A 19,505-nucleotide genomic window follows, 5' to 3' on the forward strand; every position below is an offset into this window, starting at 1 on the left:
GTCATTAAGTATTATTTATTTAGTCCTCTCTCTGGTCTGATTACTTACATAATAGCTAACTCAAATAATTCCTATAATCAGTCACTGTCTGGATACCACGTTATTTTCCTAAATGCTGAATTAAAGGCATTTGCTTAGAGGCCTCAATTAGATGGTTACTTGAAGTGTCACTTGGCTGCTTTAACAGGTTTCCTTCCTAATAATTAGGAAGGGTAGACATCAGCTCCCACTTTGTACCTAGTTCATGGTTTAGCCTAAAGAGTTTATAGAAAAGCAAAATAAGGGAAGAACAGATCACAGTTTGCCTAAAAGTTAGCCTCCCCACCTGAGTGTCAGGTTGCAGGTTATAAAGGGACAACACAGCGTTTCCAATGGTGGTGTAGAAAGCAATTGTATCTGCAGCCCAGAGACGGTCCCCTCAGTTCTCGTCACCACAATGCAGATATCTCGCTCCCTCTCAGGCACCTCATTCAGCCTGCATGTACTGAGAACAGTATCTTTTCTCCCAAAAATACCACTATTTCTTCCAGTCGTTAATATTCCACATTCTTAAGAACACTGTCATGGAATTAGTTGGCATTGATATTAAGATACAGAGATTAAAAATTGAGTTTACGTTAAAATGGGAAAGACTATTCCAGGGCGAGGGTCACTAAGTGATAAAACATCAGCAAATAAGTCACTCAATGGAGACAAAATTTGCATATTTTATACACAATTTTTGTTTAAAATGAAGGTGAGATTGTGGCAGAGGACACCTGGGAGTGTCCCTCCAACAAATTCCACTACATTTACATGACTTTTATTGTATTAATGCACAAAAACAGATTGTCAGTGACTAGTGTGTCATTCATATTGAAAAGCCACACTTCATAAATGGTTGTTGAAAACTTTCATAAAATATTAAAATAATAAAAAAGACAGAACTGGGAAAATGTCCTCAGAGAGGCACATACGAATCAGATGAGCATCAGAAGTAGGCCAGGTATGCGATGGTAAGTATCAGATTGCAAGGCAAAAGGCAACCTTCTTTTCTTTTGTTTCAACAACATGTTAGGCAGTTATAAGATAATAAAGACAATTTTTTGGATGTATTAAACCTGTAATATTTGTAATTAATGCTTAGTGTAACTATAACTATTCAGATAATAAGAAAGAAAAAAAAGTCCTTTAACAAAAGAAAAGGCAATGTGATAACTACTGTTGATGCTTTTCAGCAGTACCACCTAGATTTTTGTAATTCTTTTGTTTTTATATTTTATGGGCCTTCATATTTCTATATTTATTTATGATTTTATTCTACATCATTTTGAAAATTTTGAATATGTATTTTACACTTGTTTGTATATGTATTTTATATTATGTTCATATTTTTATTTTGTTTTATATTTCACACTTTTAAATGCTTTCTCTGGGCTTTGATTTTAGTGTGTCTCTGTGTAATTTTCTTTGAATATCATTTTAATGGGTTTACTGAGGTTCTTAAATGTGTAAATTTGCTTCTTCCCTAGTATGGGGGAAGTTTCCAGCCATAAATTACTCAAATATTTTTTCTACCTCATTCTCTCTTTCTCTTCTTCTGGGATTCAAACTACACAGAGTAGACTTTAACATTGTACCATAGGTCCCAGACTCTCTGTAAATTAAAAAAAAAATTCTGTTTCTCCCTTTTGTAAGGATTGCACAATTTCTATTGTTCTAATTTCAAAATCACTGCCTTTTTCTTTTGTAATCCCTATTCTGTAATTAAGTCCAAACTGTGACTTTTTTCATAAACATATTGTATTTTTCATTTCTAACGTTTTGCTTTCAATATTGTCTATTTTCTATGCCTCTTCTGAGAACTGTCAACTTTTCCTTATCTTCCTTGATCTCATAAAGCACAGGTATATAGACTGATTTAAAGTCCTTGGGTAATTCTACCAATATCTGAGTCAGCTTGGACTTGGCACCAAGTGATTCTCATTTCATAAGTGGTTGTCTTTTGGAATGGGTCACATTTCACCAGTTCTTTGTATATAAGGTAATTTGGGATTGTATCCTGCACACTCTGAATATTACACTGCTTGAACTCTGGATTCTGTTATATACTCCTGGAAAATGTGAATGAATTTGTTTGAACCCTGTTAGACTCAAACTACAAGCTCAGTCTTGTCTTCCGTAGTGTTGACTCAAATCTCAGTTCAGTATTTTAAGCCTTTGCTAAAACTGTTTTTTAATTTTAACCATGGGTATCTGTTTCATGGTTCAGCCTGAAATACGTAGAGGCTCATATGCATAATTAAGGTCTTCTGTGAGAGTAGATTATGTTAACTTAACTTGATTGCATCTGTAGGAACTTATTGCCAATAAGGTCGCTTTCTGAGATGTTGGTGGTTAGAAATTCAACTGATCTTTTTCAGAGGACACAATTCAATACACAAAAGGTACATGCACTTATAGGATTATTATAACTTCTTAATGAATTGAACTTTTACTCATTATATAGTCTTACTTTATCCTTGGTATTTTTCTTTGCTCTGCAGTATGCGTTGTTCAATATTAATACAGACACTCCAGCTTTCTTTTGACTACTGTTTGCGTGATAAGTCCTTTTCTATCCTTTTACTTTTAACTACCTGTCATATTATATTTGAAGTGAGTTTGGGTAGGTAGTATATTTTATATTTATTTATTTTTATATACATGTGTGTGTATTTTTTTGCCTGATTTATTAGGAATAATTGACAAATAAACTTCATATTTTTAAAGTGCACAACATGATGATTTAATAGATGTATATATTGTGAAATGATTACCGCAATCAAGTTAATTAACACATCCATCACCTCATATAGTTAATTTTTTTTATTTTTGTCATGAGAATGCTTAAGACATGCTCAGCCAATTTCAAGTATACAATTCAGTCTTGTTAACCATTATCACCATACTGTACATTAAATCCTCATAAGTTATTCATTTTATAGCTGAAAATTTGTATCCTTTGACCAACATCTCCCCATTATCCCTACTCCTCAGCCCATTGCAGCCACCATTCTACTCTCTGCTTCTATGAATATGACATGCTTTTTTTTGTTTAGATTTCACATACAAGTGATACCATACAGTATTTGTCTTTCTTTGTCTGGTTTATTTCATTTGGCATTATACCCTCAAGGTTCATCCCTGTTGAGATATATATTTATATATAATATTTATATGTCACATTGTATATACCCTCAAGGTTCATCCCTGTTGAGATATATATTTATATATAATATTTATATGTCACATTGTATATACCCTCAAGGTTCATCCCTGTTGAGATATATATTTATATATAATATTTATATGTCACATTGTATATAAATTCCACTTAATATATATTTTTGTCAATTCATCCATCTACAGGCACATAAGTTGTTTCCATATCTTGCCTATTGTGCATAATGCTGCAATGAATGTGAGTGCAGACATCTCTTTGAGATGCTGATTTCATTTCCTTTGGGTCTATTTTTATTTTAATTTTCTGAGGAACCTCCATAATGTTTTCCACAATGTCTGTACCAATTTACTTTCCCACCAACAGTGTACAAGGGTTCCCTTTTCTCCACATACTTGCCAGCATTTGTTATCTGTTGTATTTTTGATAATAGCCATCCTAGCAGGTGTGAGGTGATATCTTATGGTGGTTTTTATTTGCATTTCCTTGATGATTAGTGACTTTGAGTATGTTTCCATGTACCTGTTGGTCATTTCTTTATCTTCTTTGGAAAAATATCTTTAAGCCCATTTTTTAAAAGGTTTTTAGTGATTTTTTCTATTGATTTGTATCAGTTAGTTATATATTTTAGATATTAAGCCATTGTCGAACATATGGTTTGCAAATATTTTCTCTCATTATGCAGGTTTCCTTTCCAATTTGTTGATTGCTTCTTTGGCTGTGTAGAATCTTTTTAGTTTGATGTTGTCCTTTGTTTATTTTTGCTTTTGTTGCCTATGCTACTCATGTTCTAACCAAAGATTCATTGCGAAAACCAATGTCAAGGAGCTTTTTCCTATGTTTTCTTCTAGGAGTTTCAGGTCTTACATTTAATTTGTTTCTCTTTATCTTTTGTTTATTTACTATAGATTTTCACTTTGCTTACCATGAGGCTTACATAACACTTCTTATGGTTATCAAGTCTGTTTTAAACTGAAAACAACTAACTTCAATCCCACACAAATGCTCTATACTCTTTCTTGCCTCCCTCAATTTTATGTTTTTGATGTCACAATTTGCATCTTTTATATGTGTATTCATTAACAAAATATTGTAGTATTAGTTATTTTGAATACTTCTGTTTTTTAACCTTTATGCTAAAGTTAAAAGGACACACCCACCACCATTACAGTATTAGAGCATTGTGAATATGACTATGTATTTACCTTTACCAGTGAATTTTAATACTTTCATATGTTTACATCTTACTAATCAACATCCTTTTATTTCAGCTTGAAGAATTCTCTTTAACATGTCTTTTTTTTTTTAAAGATTGGCACCTGGGCTAACAACTGTTGCCAATCTTCCTTTTTTTCTTCCTTTTTTTAAGGATTGGCACCTGGGCTAACAACTGTTGCCAATCTTTTTTTTTCCTGTTTTATCTCCCCAAACCCCCCCTGTACGCAGTTGCATATCTTAGTTGCATGTCTTTCTAGTTGTGGGATGTGGGACGCCGCCTCAACGTGGCCTGACGAGCGGTGCCATGTCCACGCCCAGGATCCGAACCCTGGGCTGCCCCAGGGGAGCACATGAACTTAACCACTCGGCCACGGAGCCTGCCCGCTCTTTAACATGTCTTGCAAGGCAGGTCTAGTAGTAATGAACTCTCTCAGCTTACTTTTTTCTAAGAAATTCTTTCTCCTTAATTTCTAAAAGACAAATTTGCCAGGAAAATTATTTTTTGTTGGCAACTTTTTAATTTCAGTACTTTCAGTGTATTATTCCACTCTCTCCTGACCTGCAAGGTCTCTGCTAAGAAATCTGTTTTAGCTTTATTGGGGTTCCCTTTTATGTGACAACTTTTTCTCTTGCTGCTTTCAAAATTCTCTTTGTTTTTCCTTTTGAGGGTCAGATTAAAATGCATCTTGGTGAAGACCTCTTTGGGTGAATTTGGATGCTTTTGATTTTCATGTACCTGGATGTCTATATCTCTCCCCAGATTTGGGCAGTTTTCAGCCATTATTTCTTTAAATATGCTTTCTGTTCCTTTCTCTCTCTTCTTCTCTGGGATTCCCAGATTGTGTATATTGACAATCTTGATATCCCATAAGTCTTAGTGCCTTTCTTCACTCGTTTTCATTCTCATTGTTTTTCTCCTCTGACTGGGTAATTTCAAGAGAGTCATCTTCTAGGTCACAGATTCTCTCTTCTGCTATATTGAGACTGCCTTTGAAACTCTCCTTTGTATTTTTCATTTCTTTCATTGTATTCTTCATCTCCAGATTATCTGTTTGTTTTTTTATGATTTCTGTGTCTTTGGTGAATTTCTCATTTTGTTCATGTATTGTTTTCCTGAGTTCATTGAGTTGTCTATCTGTGTTCTCTGGAATGTCACTGAGCTTCTTTAAAATAATTATTTTGAATTATTCTTTGAGTAACACATCGATCCCCATAGATTTGGTGTCAGTTACTGTAAAATTATTGTGTTCCTTTGATGGTGCTATATTTCTTTACTTTGTTATGTTTCCAGTGGTTTTGCATTGATGTCTATAAATTTGCGGGAGCAGCTATCTCTTGAAGTCTTTTCAAACTGGCTTTGGTGGGGAAAGACTTGGGTGCAACATCTCCGCGTCCAGAGTGGGATTGGATGCAGAGTAGCAGCAGCCTGGTCACAGCTGCAGCTTAGGCTTCAGGGTGTGAGATGCAGAGCAGTGACAGCCTGGCTCTGGTGGTGGTGGGTCAAAGCTGTGACCTAGGAACCAGTAGCAGAAGGGAAGACATGACCTGGTAAAATCCCTTTGTGAAGGGATTATTCAATGACTGACCTCCAGAGAAACATAGTAAGCAAAGAAACTTTATCAGAGAGATGTTTTTAGTAAGGTTATCTCATCTATCTAGGTTGCTTATTGTTAATAAACATGGAATTTATGGACTTAAGAGTTATGGCTTGCTGGAAAAAGCCTTGTAGGCTATGTCGCTAGTGCATTAAAATAAAAAGCATGTTTATAACTGAAATGGCTCTTTCTTTTCTAACAATGTTCCATCTGCCTCACTTAAGCCTCTCAGGTCAACTCTGAATCATAGCACACCCCATGTAGGAGGAGAAGGACATTTTATGAAAAGCTGTACCTGTCAGTCTTGGGTCTTGCCGAGAGAAGAATGCTTGACCTGTGACTTGCTGTCACCAGTAGCTTTGGAAACATTGGTCCAGGTTTCTAATTCATGCTAAGTCTGACTTTAATGATGCACCATTTCTGGTACCTAAGATGGTTGCTGTGAGCAAAATGGTTCTTTAGACCCATGAATCATAATGGTTAATGCAGTGTTGCCAATAAATTAAAGAGAGAGAGAGCGAGAGAAAGGATGGAAAAACATCAAAAGGATTTGATGCCTGGACGGCTACCAAACAATCCTTAGTATGAAGTGATGAAAATCTTTAGAAAATAGGGTAGTCTTACCCCCTTACTCCTTTAGGAGTCTTACCAATGAAACTCAGAGTAAATTGAAAGAAGCCCAGAGGAGCTACACAAGTGCAAAGACAGAGAATACAATGCATAATGGCCACTAGCAAAATATTCTAATCCCTCATCTGAAGGCAGAAGTTTGAGTAATTGGAGAAAAAGGAGAAAGACTTTCCATTGCTGAAAAGCCTTCACGTGTTCACATGGTGACCTGGGAAGATATTCAATCACTCTTAAATTAACTCAATTAAGATAACTGATTAACCCGAATAACAATACAAGTAGCCAGAAGCAACGATCAGATGACCAACGATTCCAAAGTTATTCTTTTAAAGACCTAGAATATTTTATGGAGAAAGAAAATCAAAAGCTTAATGAATCTTTACTAGCACAGATTTTTGGAATCAACAAAAAGGGAGCACTTTATTAATTATAGGTACTACTAAAGAGAAGGAATCATCTAGATTAATGATCCAAGTGACCACGAAGGATTGTAAGCAGACACTGCCAGATATGATACTGATGGTCTTATTGTAGTGGGTAAAGGCAGAGGTCACACAGGATCTCACCCTAAGGAGGATAATTCCTCCATTCTCTCCTTGACTCACAACTGAAATATTCCTTTTGATGTGGGAGTATTACAAATGCAGACAACCTTAGATAAAACCTATAATCCAAGAAAGACGAACCTAAGCTAATATTGTTAATTCAGACCATGGCAGGTGCTGTAATAGATGAGGTTCCCAATCTTGGGCACCTTTTATCAATTTATTCTCAGAAAGTTAAAAAATCATTCAAGAATCTGTACTTGAGTGCTATCTCAGTTATCTCCTGGGAAAAAAATATCCATGATGAAAAAAAAAGATTCCGTCAAAGGGGAGAAGTGAAAAGACAGGATTGGAAGTAACTGCATATATTGAATAAAAGCTGTTTCCATATCTTGCCTATTGTGCATAATACTGCAATGAATGTTGAATGCAATGAATAAAGATCAGCTGTTAGGATGTCAGTGAAGAATTAATAGTGAAATATCAATTATAGAGTGTGAGAAAGCCACTTTAGCTCCACACGCATATCTTAAAATGTTCATTTAGATTTATTCAATTTATCCTAGCCTGCAAGAATTCAAAGGCAGTGACGATTGAGATTTAGAATGGCAAATTTTTGTTCAGGGGGCTAAATTACTCCCTCACTTAAGCTCACAAGATCTGAAAGAGATTGACTGAGGGACCAACATCTACTTGTACAAACCCTTGAGGGTATCTTGAATATATTTCTCCTGATAAAGTTACATACTTTACTTCTACTAATGTACATAAAGAGTCAAGAAAAACAAAATGTTGCATAGACATATAATATTCTATAACGCTCTCTACGCAGGGGACTCATCGAAAATTGGAAAGGGTGATTTAACCACTGGTTATTCAAAAGAAGTGGCTGACAAATGTTGAAACCCTGGAATTTTATTTAAATAATTGCCTGCTCACAGTGAATATGAGAGACAGTAATACAGGCCCTTCATAGGACCTGGGATAGGTTTATAGGACCAGGAGATGTGATAGAGGGGTAGGTGGTATTGCTACTTTACAACTTTGTATGTGTGTTGTTTTTTTTTTAAAGATTGGCACCTGAACTAATATCTGTTGCCAATCCTCTTTTTTTTTCTGCTTTTTCTCCCCAAATCCCCCCAGTTCATAGTTGTAAATATTTTAGTTGTGAGTACTTCTAGTTGTGGCATGTGGACGCTGCCTCAGCTTGGCTTGAGGAGCGGTGCCATGTCTGCGCCCAGGATCCAAACCAGCAAAATCCTGGGCCACAGACACGGAGTGCGCGAACTTAACCACCCAGCCACGGGCCAGGCCTGCCAGTGTTCTTTTTTCCTTCTTCTTCTCCCCAAATCCCCCCAGTACATAGCTGTATATTCTGCTTGTAGGTGCTTCTGTTTGTGCTATGTGGGATGCCACCTCGGTATGGCCTGATGAGTCATGCCATGTCTGCGCCCAGAATCTGAGCCAGCAAAACCCTGGACTGCTGAAGCGGAGTGTGCGAGCTTAAGCACTTGGCCAGTGGGCCAGCCCCGTATGTGTTGTTTTTAACACTATTTTTCCTCATGTGGTTGTGCTGGGCCAGAGTTGAATGTATGGATGTCTGAGGAGAAGGAGGCCAATAGTCAACACATGATATCCATATTATTAAATTTAACACATGCGCTTCTAATGATACTTTATGGTGGGTCATGATTTCACCTGTGTAGCCAAATTACAGCTAAGTGTGAATGTAGTCCCCTTACTAAGTGGCAGGGATAGCTCCGTGATACTTTACCTATCAAATCTTGTGACAATTGCCTGGACATGGAGCTGAAGAGAAGCATTACCAAGCGTGCTGTGATTGCCTGTCCTTTGGGTGAAGACTATAGGTGAAATGGAAAACCAAGTACATTCATCATCAACGTGAAGCTTACGAAGTCATTTAAACATGAGCATCTGGTTGGTAGGTGGGGAAAAGAGATGGTGGATCACATATAGATATTTTGATAGGCCAGGTCTAGGAGTGCCGCACATCACTTCCACACCCATTCTGTTAGCTATGACATAGGCTACATAGTGACACCTAACAATGTAGAAATATGGCAGAAAAATGTAGTCTACTATGTTTCCAAGAATAACAAACAACGTGTTTGGTGAACAGCAATTTCTGCCAGATAGTAAGAGTAAACATCCTCAGGTTTAGTTTTAATGGAGTATAAAAATGGACAAGTCAGAGTTCAGGTTTTGTGCCTATTTCTTCTTCCTTTTAATTGGATTTATTGACCCCATTTTCTTTTACATCTTTGAGAGAAATACAATTTTTTTAATTGAGTCATGAAAAGCTTGCTTCACTTGCTTGTTTCTCAGTGTGTAAATAAAAGGATTCAACATTGGTGAAATAGAAGTGAGAAGGAGTGAAATCCCTTTATTAATAGCTACCTCATCCTTGGCTGAAGGTTTGACATAAATGAAGATGCAGCTACCATAAGTCATGGAAACAACAATCATGTGAGAAGAACAAGTGGAAAAGGCCTTTTTCCTTTGCTGGGCAGAGGGAAACCTTAGAATAGTCCTGATTATCAAAATGTAGGAAAGAATCACACACACGAGAGTGCTGATGAAGGTCAGCACAGCACAGGCCATAACCATCTGTTCTATCAGCCATGTGTCCGAGCACGCGATCTTCAGGATAGGAGATGCATCACAGTAAAAATGATCAATGACATTCGAATCACAGAATTCCAGGTCCAAACCCAGACTAATTGGTGGGAGAATGATCATCAGTGCTGCTACCCAACAGAAGAGGATGAAGTTCTTGCAGACTCTGTTGTTCATGATGGTCATGTAATGCAGTGGTTTGCAGATGGCCACATAGCGATCATAGGACATGACGGCTAGGAGAAAAAACTCTGTTACTCCAAAGAGGTCTGTAAACAACAGCTGACCGGCACAGGCATTATAGGTAATGGACTTGTCCCCAGATGATATGCTGTACAAGAACCTAGGAATGCAAGCAGTTGTGAATAAAATTTCTAAGAAGGATAAATTTTGAAGGAAAATATACATAGGTGTTTTAAGGTGAGAATCAATCAGAGTGAGGGTGATGATGGTTAGGTTTCCAGATATGCTCAACATGTAGGAAAGAAATAGAAAGATAAAAAGCAAAGTTTTCAGTTGAGTGTCATCTGTCAGTCCCAGCAAGATGAAGGTTGTTAGTGTGGTTTGGTTTTTCATCCTGGATGACTGTCTCTTGCTCACTCTGCTTGAAACAATAAGGAAGACTTATATGAGGAGCTCTAGAGTCCTGGCCATCTTCCATCCTCAGGAGAAGTGAATCTGAGAGAGAGTCCTCTACAGCTGGTTAGTGGAGAAGCAAGCTCATAATACATGACAATGTTTGATCACCTCTTTGTGTCACACAAACTGAATATTCATATTTAAATCACATGTTGCATCCTGCTGCTTTTAATAAATATAATTTAGCCATAATTGGTGTCAGTTCAACGTATTATAAACACTTTGAAAACAAGTGTTCTCTTTGAATAAGTTGCTTTTGGATCGACCACTCTGTCTTCCCCCAACTTCCTGTCTCCAGACATCTTTCTAGAAAAGAAGTCCCTAAAAAAAACTAACGATGGTCTTTGTTAAGAAAATCTTAGCATTAAAGTTTATGTGTGTATTACTTGTTAAACTCACAATGAATACCTATCGCATAGCTTATCCTGTTTCAGCTTATCCAGTCCAGCTTCTCTGAGGTGTGTTTAGGAAATTTTTACTGGATATATTTTCTTAAAGATTCATTTAAATGTGTTATAGTCCAAACTTTTTGAGATCGTCTCCATAGAAATTTATTTCAAATGTATGTATTTTATATTTGCGGTATTTATCTTTGGCTATATTTTCCTCCTACTGTTAGAATACAGAATCTATGTTATATATTTTCAGGCTCCCTAGGATGTGCTTGTGCTAAAAAGAATTTCTCCCAACTTGCAAGCAGAAGTCTGAAACTATCATCTGATTAATTAGTTTCCTTTTAGATTCCTTTGACAGTGAAAACCTTGCACACTCTAACTGGCTTCTACAGTTTCATATTCTCTAGATCTTGAGAGCTCTTTCCCCATCCAAGGGTTCTCATTAAGAGCAGATTTTTGATATTAAAATCCTAAACTGAGTTCACATTATTTCTTTCTAAACACATTTGACAATGACATATTTCCACTCCTTGTATGTATTGTATAGTAATGAGTTAGATTCAAAATTTATCACTGAGAAGTTAGGGAATATTTGGAGTATGTTTAAGAGCAGAAGAGCCATATCTCTGATTTTTTTGTTTTTGGTCACCCTTGTTTTAGTTTGAAATACACTCAATCACTTCAGTGTAATTGACATTTAGCAACATCAGGTTTAAGAAGGTTTAGCCATTTCTTAAATATGCTTTTGCATTTTCACTTAAATTTCACTTACTTGATAATTATCTCCGATGTCTTATTAACCATTTATACATCAACTCATCTGATTTTTGCACCATTTAAACTACTCTGGCCAAGGTCACCTCTAGCCTCCCTCTTGTTTCAATCATTAAACACAATTGAGTCCACATTTAACTGTAATTCTCTGCTGCATGTAAGACTAAACTGCTAATTTATGAAAGTCTTTACAGCTTAGTTTCCAGTACCTCACATTTTCCTGAATTTCTTCCTACCATTTTGTCTATTCTTTTCCATTTTCCCTCCTGGCTCCTTTTTCTTTTCTAATCTCAATGGATTTTGTTGCACCTGAAATCTCTTCTAGGCAATTGTTTTTTCACTCTGCTCTCTCTCTAGGAGATTATCAGAAATAAGATGACGTCAAATAGGCTGATGATTCCCAAATTTATGTCTGCAGGGAAAATACATCTTACAGTATTCTGACTTCAACATTCAACTTATTCTAGGACATCTAGATCACACTTAGAGAATTGGAAATCAGACTTTTCCTTTTTCCTTTCTGAGTGTCCTTGAGCAATTTGCTTAATTGCTTTAGCTTGTGCTTTGTGTGTGTGTGCAAAATTCAGATAAAAATCATACGCATGTCTTAGGGTTATGCTGATAAATTTAGATAAAATATCTATAGCTGCATCTGGAATATGGTGAACACTCATTACTATTTACTATACTGAGCATTCTTTTTTTTCTTTAAAGTTTTTTTAATAGCTTACAGCAAAGTTTCTTCTTTTTTTTTTTTTTTTTTTTTTGGCAGGGTGGGATTTTCCCTAAGCTAACATTTGTTGCCAATCTTCCTCTTTGTTTTTTCCTCCCCAGAGGAATAGTTGTATATCCTAGTTGTAAGTCATTCTAGTTGTTCTGTGTGAGCTGCCACCACAGCGTGACAACTGACAGATGGTGGTGTGGTTCCATGACCCGAAAGTGAATCTCAGCCACCGAAGTGGTGAGCGCTGAACTTTAACCACTAGGCCATCAAGGCTGGCTCACTTTTTTAATTTTTATATAAGCCGATTGGTAAAAATTAACTGATTTCTTGAGACTGCCTTTAATGTTGCGGGCATAACTCTCACTCTTGCTTTCCTGTGGACTGAGGTGTAGTAGGAGGAAGTACCCTTCCTGTGCTTTTCACACAGTCTCTGGAATAAGACTGCAGTGTCCTCATTTCCCCTTTCCTTTTTACCCTCAGTTTCCTCCATAATATCTAGTTCCCGGAATTGTTGTATTGATTGGGATAATGCATGCGGAGTGCCTGGCAGGTAATAAGTTGTAGTCACTGCCCCTACTCTTTCTCTTCTTCATTTTCTTCTTCTTCCTCCTCTTCCTTTTTCTCTATTACTTATGCTAATGTATTAGGGAACTAATCAATGGCCACTATAGCTATTGTATTTTCTTTCCTCCATTCTCTCTAAAACTTGCGAATTTTGGTGGCTCTGATAACCTGTTCAATGTTCTATAAAGAAATACTAAGGGCAGAGTTTAGAGACTCTGCAGTTTGGGATAGAAGGCAATAGATATCTACATCTCTTTCTCAACTATTATTAAGTAATTAATTACATGGGCAACTATTTCCTTTTGTAAATAAAGAGTCTACATCTTTTGTTTTCCCTCTGTTCCAAGGAAGAAAGGGATTTGCTATGGAAAAACTAATTAGTTTGCTATATGAATGGGTTCATTTATTTCTAGCAATCTCCAGATTGCTTAAGAAACTTCCAGGTGTGTTAAGGCCTGGTGAATTGAGGCATGTTGTTTCTAGCAAAACAGCAACAAATGGCAGCATCAGACTACTATAGATAGGAAATTACCTATGGTTTATAGGCATCTCTGTAGAAAAGGAACACTAATTTAGCTCAGGGGGAGAAATAATTAACTGATAAGTAGGTATCTTTCAAATAGGACCATACTGGAATTGACATATCTAAACTAAACTGAGACAGTTCTGAAGGTCTCAGGGCTTCACTGTGGCATCCTAACTCAGAGCATTGTCCCAGATTTCAAAACCCTCCTGTCTTTCTAATCACCAATACTTCTCTTCTGTGATACTAGATATTAAGTGAATGTTCTGGTAAACCACTTTAATTCAGTTGTATTTTCTATTTAGTGTATTTAAAGGAATATTTACTTTTATAATGAGTCTTTGATCACTAATGACAACATTGCTGATAATTTGGCATTCTAATGAAGGATATTATAGTTACATCTTGGTATAAATATGTATAGATTGGTAAGAGTAACATTATGGGGCAGGTCACTTCTGTTTGTCCCTCCTGCTTCTATGAGTACTTGAAACGTATTTATTGAGAACCTACGATATGACTGGTACCGTTATAGAGACTGAGGATAAAAGGAATAAACAGGTACTGACCCATCTCTACTGATGCCTGTAATAAATATTTCCCATGAGTTCAATCCCTTCACATTTCATTTCTCTAAAATAAAATAACATTAGAAATAACTGCTTTCTTTTCCAGAGATATCCAAATTAATGTATTGCCTCTCTGATTTTTAAATAGATAAGTCTGATATTTTTCTGAGACCAAGGACTGGAATGTTGAATGAAGAAAGAAATTGAAATTACCAGATGAGAATATACTTACTCTCATGGAAGGTTATCGTGGCTTCAGTTTACTGTGGAATCCTGATAGTCCCAAAGATGACACTGAAAGCATAAGTGGAACTGAATATGTGCACAGATGCCCCTCTTGTGAAGACATCACATCCACAGACAATTTTCTACAGCAGACAGTAGTCTCTGAGCTGCCTACAGACTCTCATTAAAGATTTTATTCCACTTTAAACCTAGGAAACAATTTCTTACATTTGAAAGCTGAAATAAAAAGTCATTTATTTTAAATGTCTGAGAAACGTACAGTGATTTTTAGAAGATTTTGGAAGAGATGACTTCTGATACCTCTGGGTAAAGATAGATTTTACACAGTGAAGTAAGATGAATGGTTTATTATCTCAGACTCCTAAGGATGTGCAGGAGCCCTATGTGTGGATAAATAAAAGGTTCTTTATGACTAAAGTTCAAACACGACTAATGAGTCTAATATGCAGTGAATTTTGGCAAAATACCTAACAGAGGCAGCAGTGGGAGTCGTGTCCTTGGAGATGAGAAGATGCAACAATTTTACTAGACACATTCCAAGTGCAAAACAATAATTGTCTGATGAAAAGATGTTTCTGGCTACTCTTCAACCCATAGATAACAAAATGCTAACAGAAGACAACAAAATTGCTCTATGTCTGTGTTTTCAGTGGAAAAATATTTAAATATACTTGAAAGTGGTATACATACATCAATTTCTAAGCCAATAACTGAAATACTTTTCCACAGTAAAAATGTTTGCATTATAATTTTTCTGCATTCTACTTTTTATGGATAAACCATTATTTAATAAAACTTCCCATATTGAACTATTATAAAATTATATTAAATATTTAATATAAATTTAATAATTTATTAATATATATAATATTAGATATAACATATATAGTTTAATATATACTGTACAGTATAATTATATAATTTAATTATATAAATTAAATAATTTAACATAAATATAATATATTTAATATAAACAGGTTAAAGCCTGGGTTGGTATCTTCTAAGTTGGATTAATTCCTTCAAGGACTTAAAAGATCTAAGAGTCTAATTTGCCCACTTTTAAAGATTCCAAAGTGAATGAAACCAATGAATTTCTGATCTCACTCTTGTTTATCTTTATTTTAGCATCCAAAAAGTTGCTGAAACAAAATCCCCAGTCTTTGTAGTACTTATCCCAGAAAATATTAATTTTCCAGAAATATTCATTGTTTTTAATATCCCTGTATGTTTAAACCCTGCAAGACACTTTTATTGTTGCTTTATACAGACAATGTGCATTTAACTTTCTAATTTATTTTCTTATTCTCTGTTCTTCATTACTCATGACATCTTCAGGAATACACGTCATTATTTTTCTTAACTATGAAGAGCACTTTATTATTTTTTCTGTTAGTGTAGGAATACTGGTGAAGAAGTCACTTAGTTTTGTTTTTTCTAGAAATTTCTGTTTCACTTTTAATAATATATTGATATATAACACATTTGTAATAAGAGCACAAAATTAAATTTTATTGGTTAGTTAATTTTACAAATATATGCAACTACATAACCATCACCCAGATCAAGGTACAGAATATTACCAGCAATTAAGACAGTCAAGATTAAACGAAAAGTAGCCACTCTTCTAGCTTTTGGTATTATATAGTACTCTGGGTTGTTTCTGAATTTCATCTAAAAGAAATAATGCGCTATGTATTTGTATCTGTATTCTTTTGTGCAATATTTTTCGTGTTTGTAACATCCAAAACTTTGTGGCATGTAGCAATAGTTTGTTCTTTTTCAACATTGTATAACATTTCAGTCTATTAATCTGACAAAATTTATTCACGCTACCATTAATGTACACTGAAGTTGGCACTTCCTGCTTATCTCCATTAGCACTGGTAAGAATATCTTGTATGTAATTTTTGTTTACATATGCATGCATTTCTGGTGGTAATATACCTAAGACTTTAAATACTGGTCATCCAGTATATTTTCCAAAGTTGGTGTACCAATTTTCACTTCTGTGAGCGGTGTGTGAGAATTCCAGTTTCTCCACATCTCATTTGGACTCTGTGCCAATGCATGTATGTGTACCTGTACTCATATCTCATTTTCATATGCTTAATTGCCATTTAGATATTCTTGTATGTGAAGTACCTATTGAGGTTATTTTGCTCATTTACTTTGTCTTTTAAATCAGTATTATTGAGATATAATTTTTACAAAATAAAATGTATCAATTTTGTGTGTGAAGTTTGAGGTATTTTGAAAAATATATCCACCCAATTACTCACCACCCCATAAGACATATAACATCTCTATCATCCCAAAACAGTCCGTCGTGATGCTCTGAAGTCAATACACTCACTACGCTCTTATTCAGTCACTGACCTGCTTTCTGTCACTTTAGATTTATTTTTCCTGTTCTAGAATTTTAAATTTATGGGATACAGCATCTGTTATTTTGTATCTGACATCTCTCACTAAGCATTAATGTTTTTGAAATTTTCCATTTTATTTTTTCTAGTAGTTTATTCCTTTTTGTCTTTGGGTAGTTTTCAATTTATGAATATACCAACATATTTTCTCCATTCATTTTTTGATGGACATTTAGGATGTTTACAGTTTTGAGCTATATGAATAAAGCTGCTAAAAGCATTCCTGTATATCATTTTGGGGATATATATTTTCAGTTTTCTTAGGTAAATAACTGGGACAGCGATTGCTAAGACAAATGATAAATATGTTTAACTTTATATGAAACTGCCAGAATGTTTTCCTAAGTGGTCGTATCATTTCACACGCCCACCAGCAACGTATGGTACTTCCAGTAGCTCCCCTTTCCTTGTCATGACTTACATTCTCAGCTTATATTCTAATTGAAGCCATTCTCAGGAGTATGTGACTCATTTTAATTATAATTTGAATTTCCTGATGAGTAATGGTATTGAACTTCTTTCCATGTACCTCTTGGCTATTCATATTTCTTCCATTATGAAGTGTCTAGTAAATTTTTTTGACCATTTCTCATTGGTTATTTTTCTTGTTAGGCTGTAAGCTTTGCTGGTCTAGTCATGTGTCACTTAATGATGAGGATACGTTCTTGTACCCCATCTTTTGCTACCAACATCTTTATTAGTTATTGCTGCATAACAAAACAAACTTTGTAACTTAAAATAATACACATTTATTTTCTCATTTTTTGTGGGTCACGATTCCAGTCACAGGTTAACTGGGTGTTTTACTTCAGAGTCTCTCATAAGACTGCATTCAAGGTGTTTGATAGGACTAGAATCTCATTTGAAGGACTGAACAGCAAAAGGTCCATTTCCAAGCACATTGTGAATGGGCTCATCAGTATTAACTTTCACTCAATAAGGTTTCTTTGGCTAAAGAGACTACTGAAGGCCCACTCTACCAAAAGCAGAGATCTTCAGTAAACCTCTCATATAGCACCATTCCTGGGGTGGCTAGCCAGCCATCTCATGGGGGTATGATTATATTGGACCACTTCCATGATGGAAGGGGAAACACTTTTTCTCTCTCTAGACAGTAATTCTGGGTATAGATTTTTCTTCTTTCCTATGAAGTTTTTTCCAAAACTATTATCCATGATCTTAATGAATACCTTATTCAAAACCATGGTATTGCATACAACATTCCTTCTGATAAGGAAACTCATTTTACAGCAAACAAAGTACAACAATTGTTCATGCTCGTGAAAGTATTCCCTTATCATCCTGAAGCAACTGAGGAAACAGCAATGGGATGGCTTTTGATAATGTAGTTAGAGTGAGAGCTGGGGGCAACACTTTGCAGTATCACACTTTGGATGCAATTTATGCTCCAAATCAGTTATCAATATATTTCATATGCTATTTTCCCCAAAGCCAGGAAACAAAACTCCGAGAATCAAGTTGTGGAAATTGTGTTGTGTTCTTTAAGTACTACCCTTATTGATCTGCCAGTGAAATTTTTGCTTCTCTTCTGTGCAACTTTGGTCTCTGCTGGTTTATAGGTCTTAGTTCCCAAGGGAGGAATGGTTGCATTAGGCAACACAGCAATACTTCCATTAAACTAGAAGGGCAGACTACCACTTGTCCAATTTGTGCTCATCATGCTATTGAACCAACAGGTACAGAAGTGGGTTACTGTACTGGCTGAGGTAAAAGATACTGATTATCAGAAGGAAATTATGGGGCAGGGAAGACTATAACTAAAATTCACAACATTGCCTAGGACACAACTTCAGAGTTTCGCGTCCCATGATAATGGAACACCAGAGACCCAACACAATGTCATAGACTTGTCAGGGGTGAAGATTTAAGTCACTCCATCTGAAAAGATTCTATGACCACATAACATGTTAGATGAGGGCAAAGGGAATATTGAAATGGGAACATATTTAGTCACTTAGCAACTTTGAAATTTTTAATATAGGATCGTTGACTATAATCACTATGCTGTGCATTAAATCTCCAGAACTTGTCTATCTTCCTGTTGTAAGTTTGCTCTCACCATAAAAAAGGAATAATAATTATATGACATAATAGAAATGTTAGCTAATGCTACAATGGTAATCATATTGCAATGTATACATCTATTGGACCAAAACATTGTACACTTTAAACTTACAAAACGTCATATGCCAATTATATGTAAATAAAAAAATTATAAAAGCAAACAAAAAGAAATGGGAGCAGAAGAAAGTTTTAAATATTAGCTATTTAAAAATGACTACTTGCAGAAATTGAGACAATAATAGTTTTATTTTTCTTTAACATACGTTTCTTTTTTTATTGACTAGCAATTTTTTGTATTTATAAATAAATGCAAATATGCTAAAACAATAAATTAAAACATTGAAGTGGGAGAAAAAATATGTCCTGCCCTTTAACATGCATAACCTCACCCATTATTAATATCCCCCACAAACACACATTTCTTTTTATTTCTTTTTCCACGTTTCCACTGTTCTACAATCTAAACTGTGAAGTATTAATAATGAATAATAGTTAACTTTCTATTTCTGTAGCTAAGTTACAGACTATCACGGGGGTATGTCTCAGCTATAACAGGAATGCATATCACCCAAACACTAGAGGAAGGATAAAGTAACTGAGACTTTGTGTATCGCCTTCTGAGAAGAAAGTTAGGAGGCACATGAGACAGCCACATTATGTTAGGGGGAAGAAGGATTTTTTATTGTTCTTTCTTTATTTGGAAATTATCATTAAACCTTGAATGTACAGATGTAAA

General features: G+C 35.4%; 1 protein-coding gene across 1 annotated transcript; it reads right to left on the reverse strand.

The window, feature by feature from the left end:
• Positions 1–9,464: 9,464 nt before the first annotated feature.
• Positions 9,465–10,403, reverse strand: LOC103562332 (olfactory receptor 6C2-like). Its single transcript, XM_008537372.2, has one exon. It carries the CDS (start codon positions 10,401–10,403, stop codon positions 9,465–9,467), a length of 939 nt encoding a protein of 312 aa, XP_008535594.2.
• Between the last annotated feature and the right edge of the window lie 9,102 nt (positions 10,404–19,505).

This window comes from Equus przewalskii, chromosome 5, assembly GCF_037783145.1.
Source record: "Equus przewalskii isolate Varuska chromosome 5, EquPr2, whole genome shotgun sequence".
In the NCBI taxonomy this organism is placed as follows: Eukaryota; Metazoa; Chordata; class Mammalia; order Perissodactyla; family Equidae; genus Equus; species Equus przewalskii.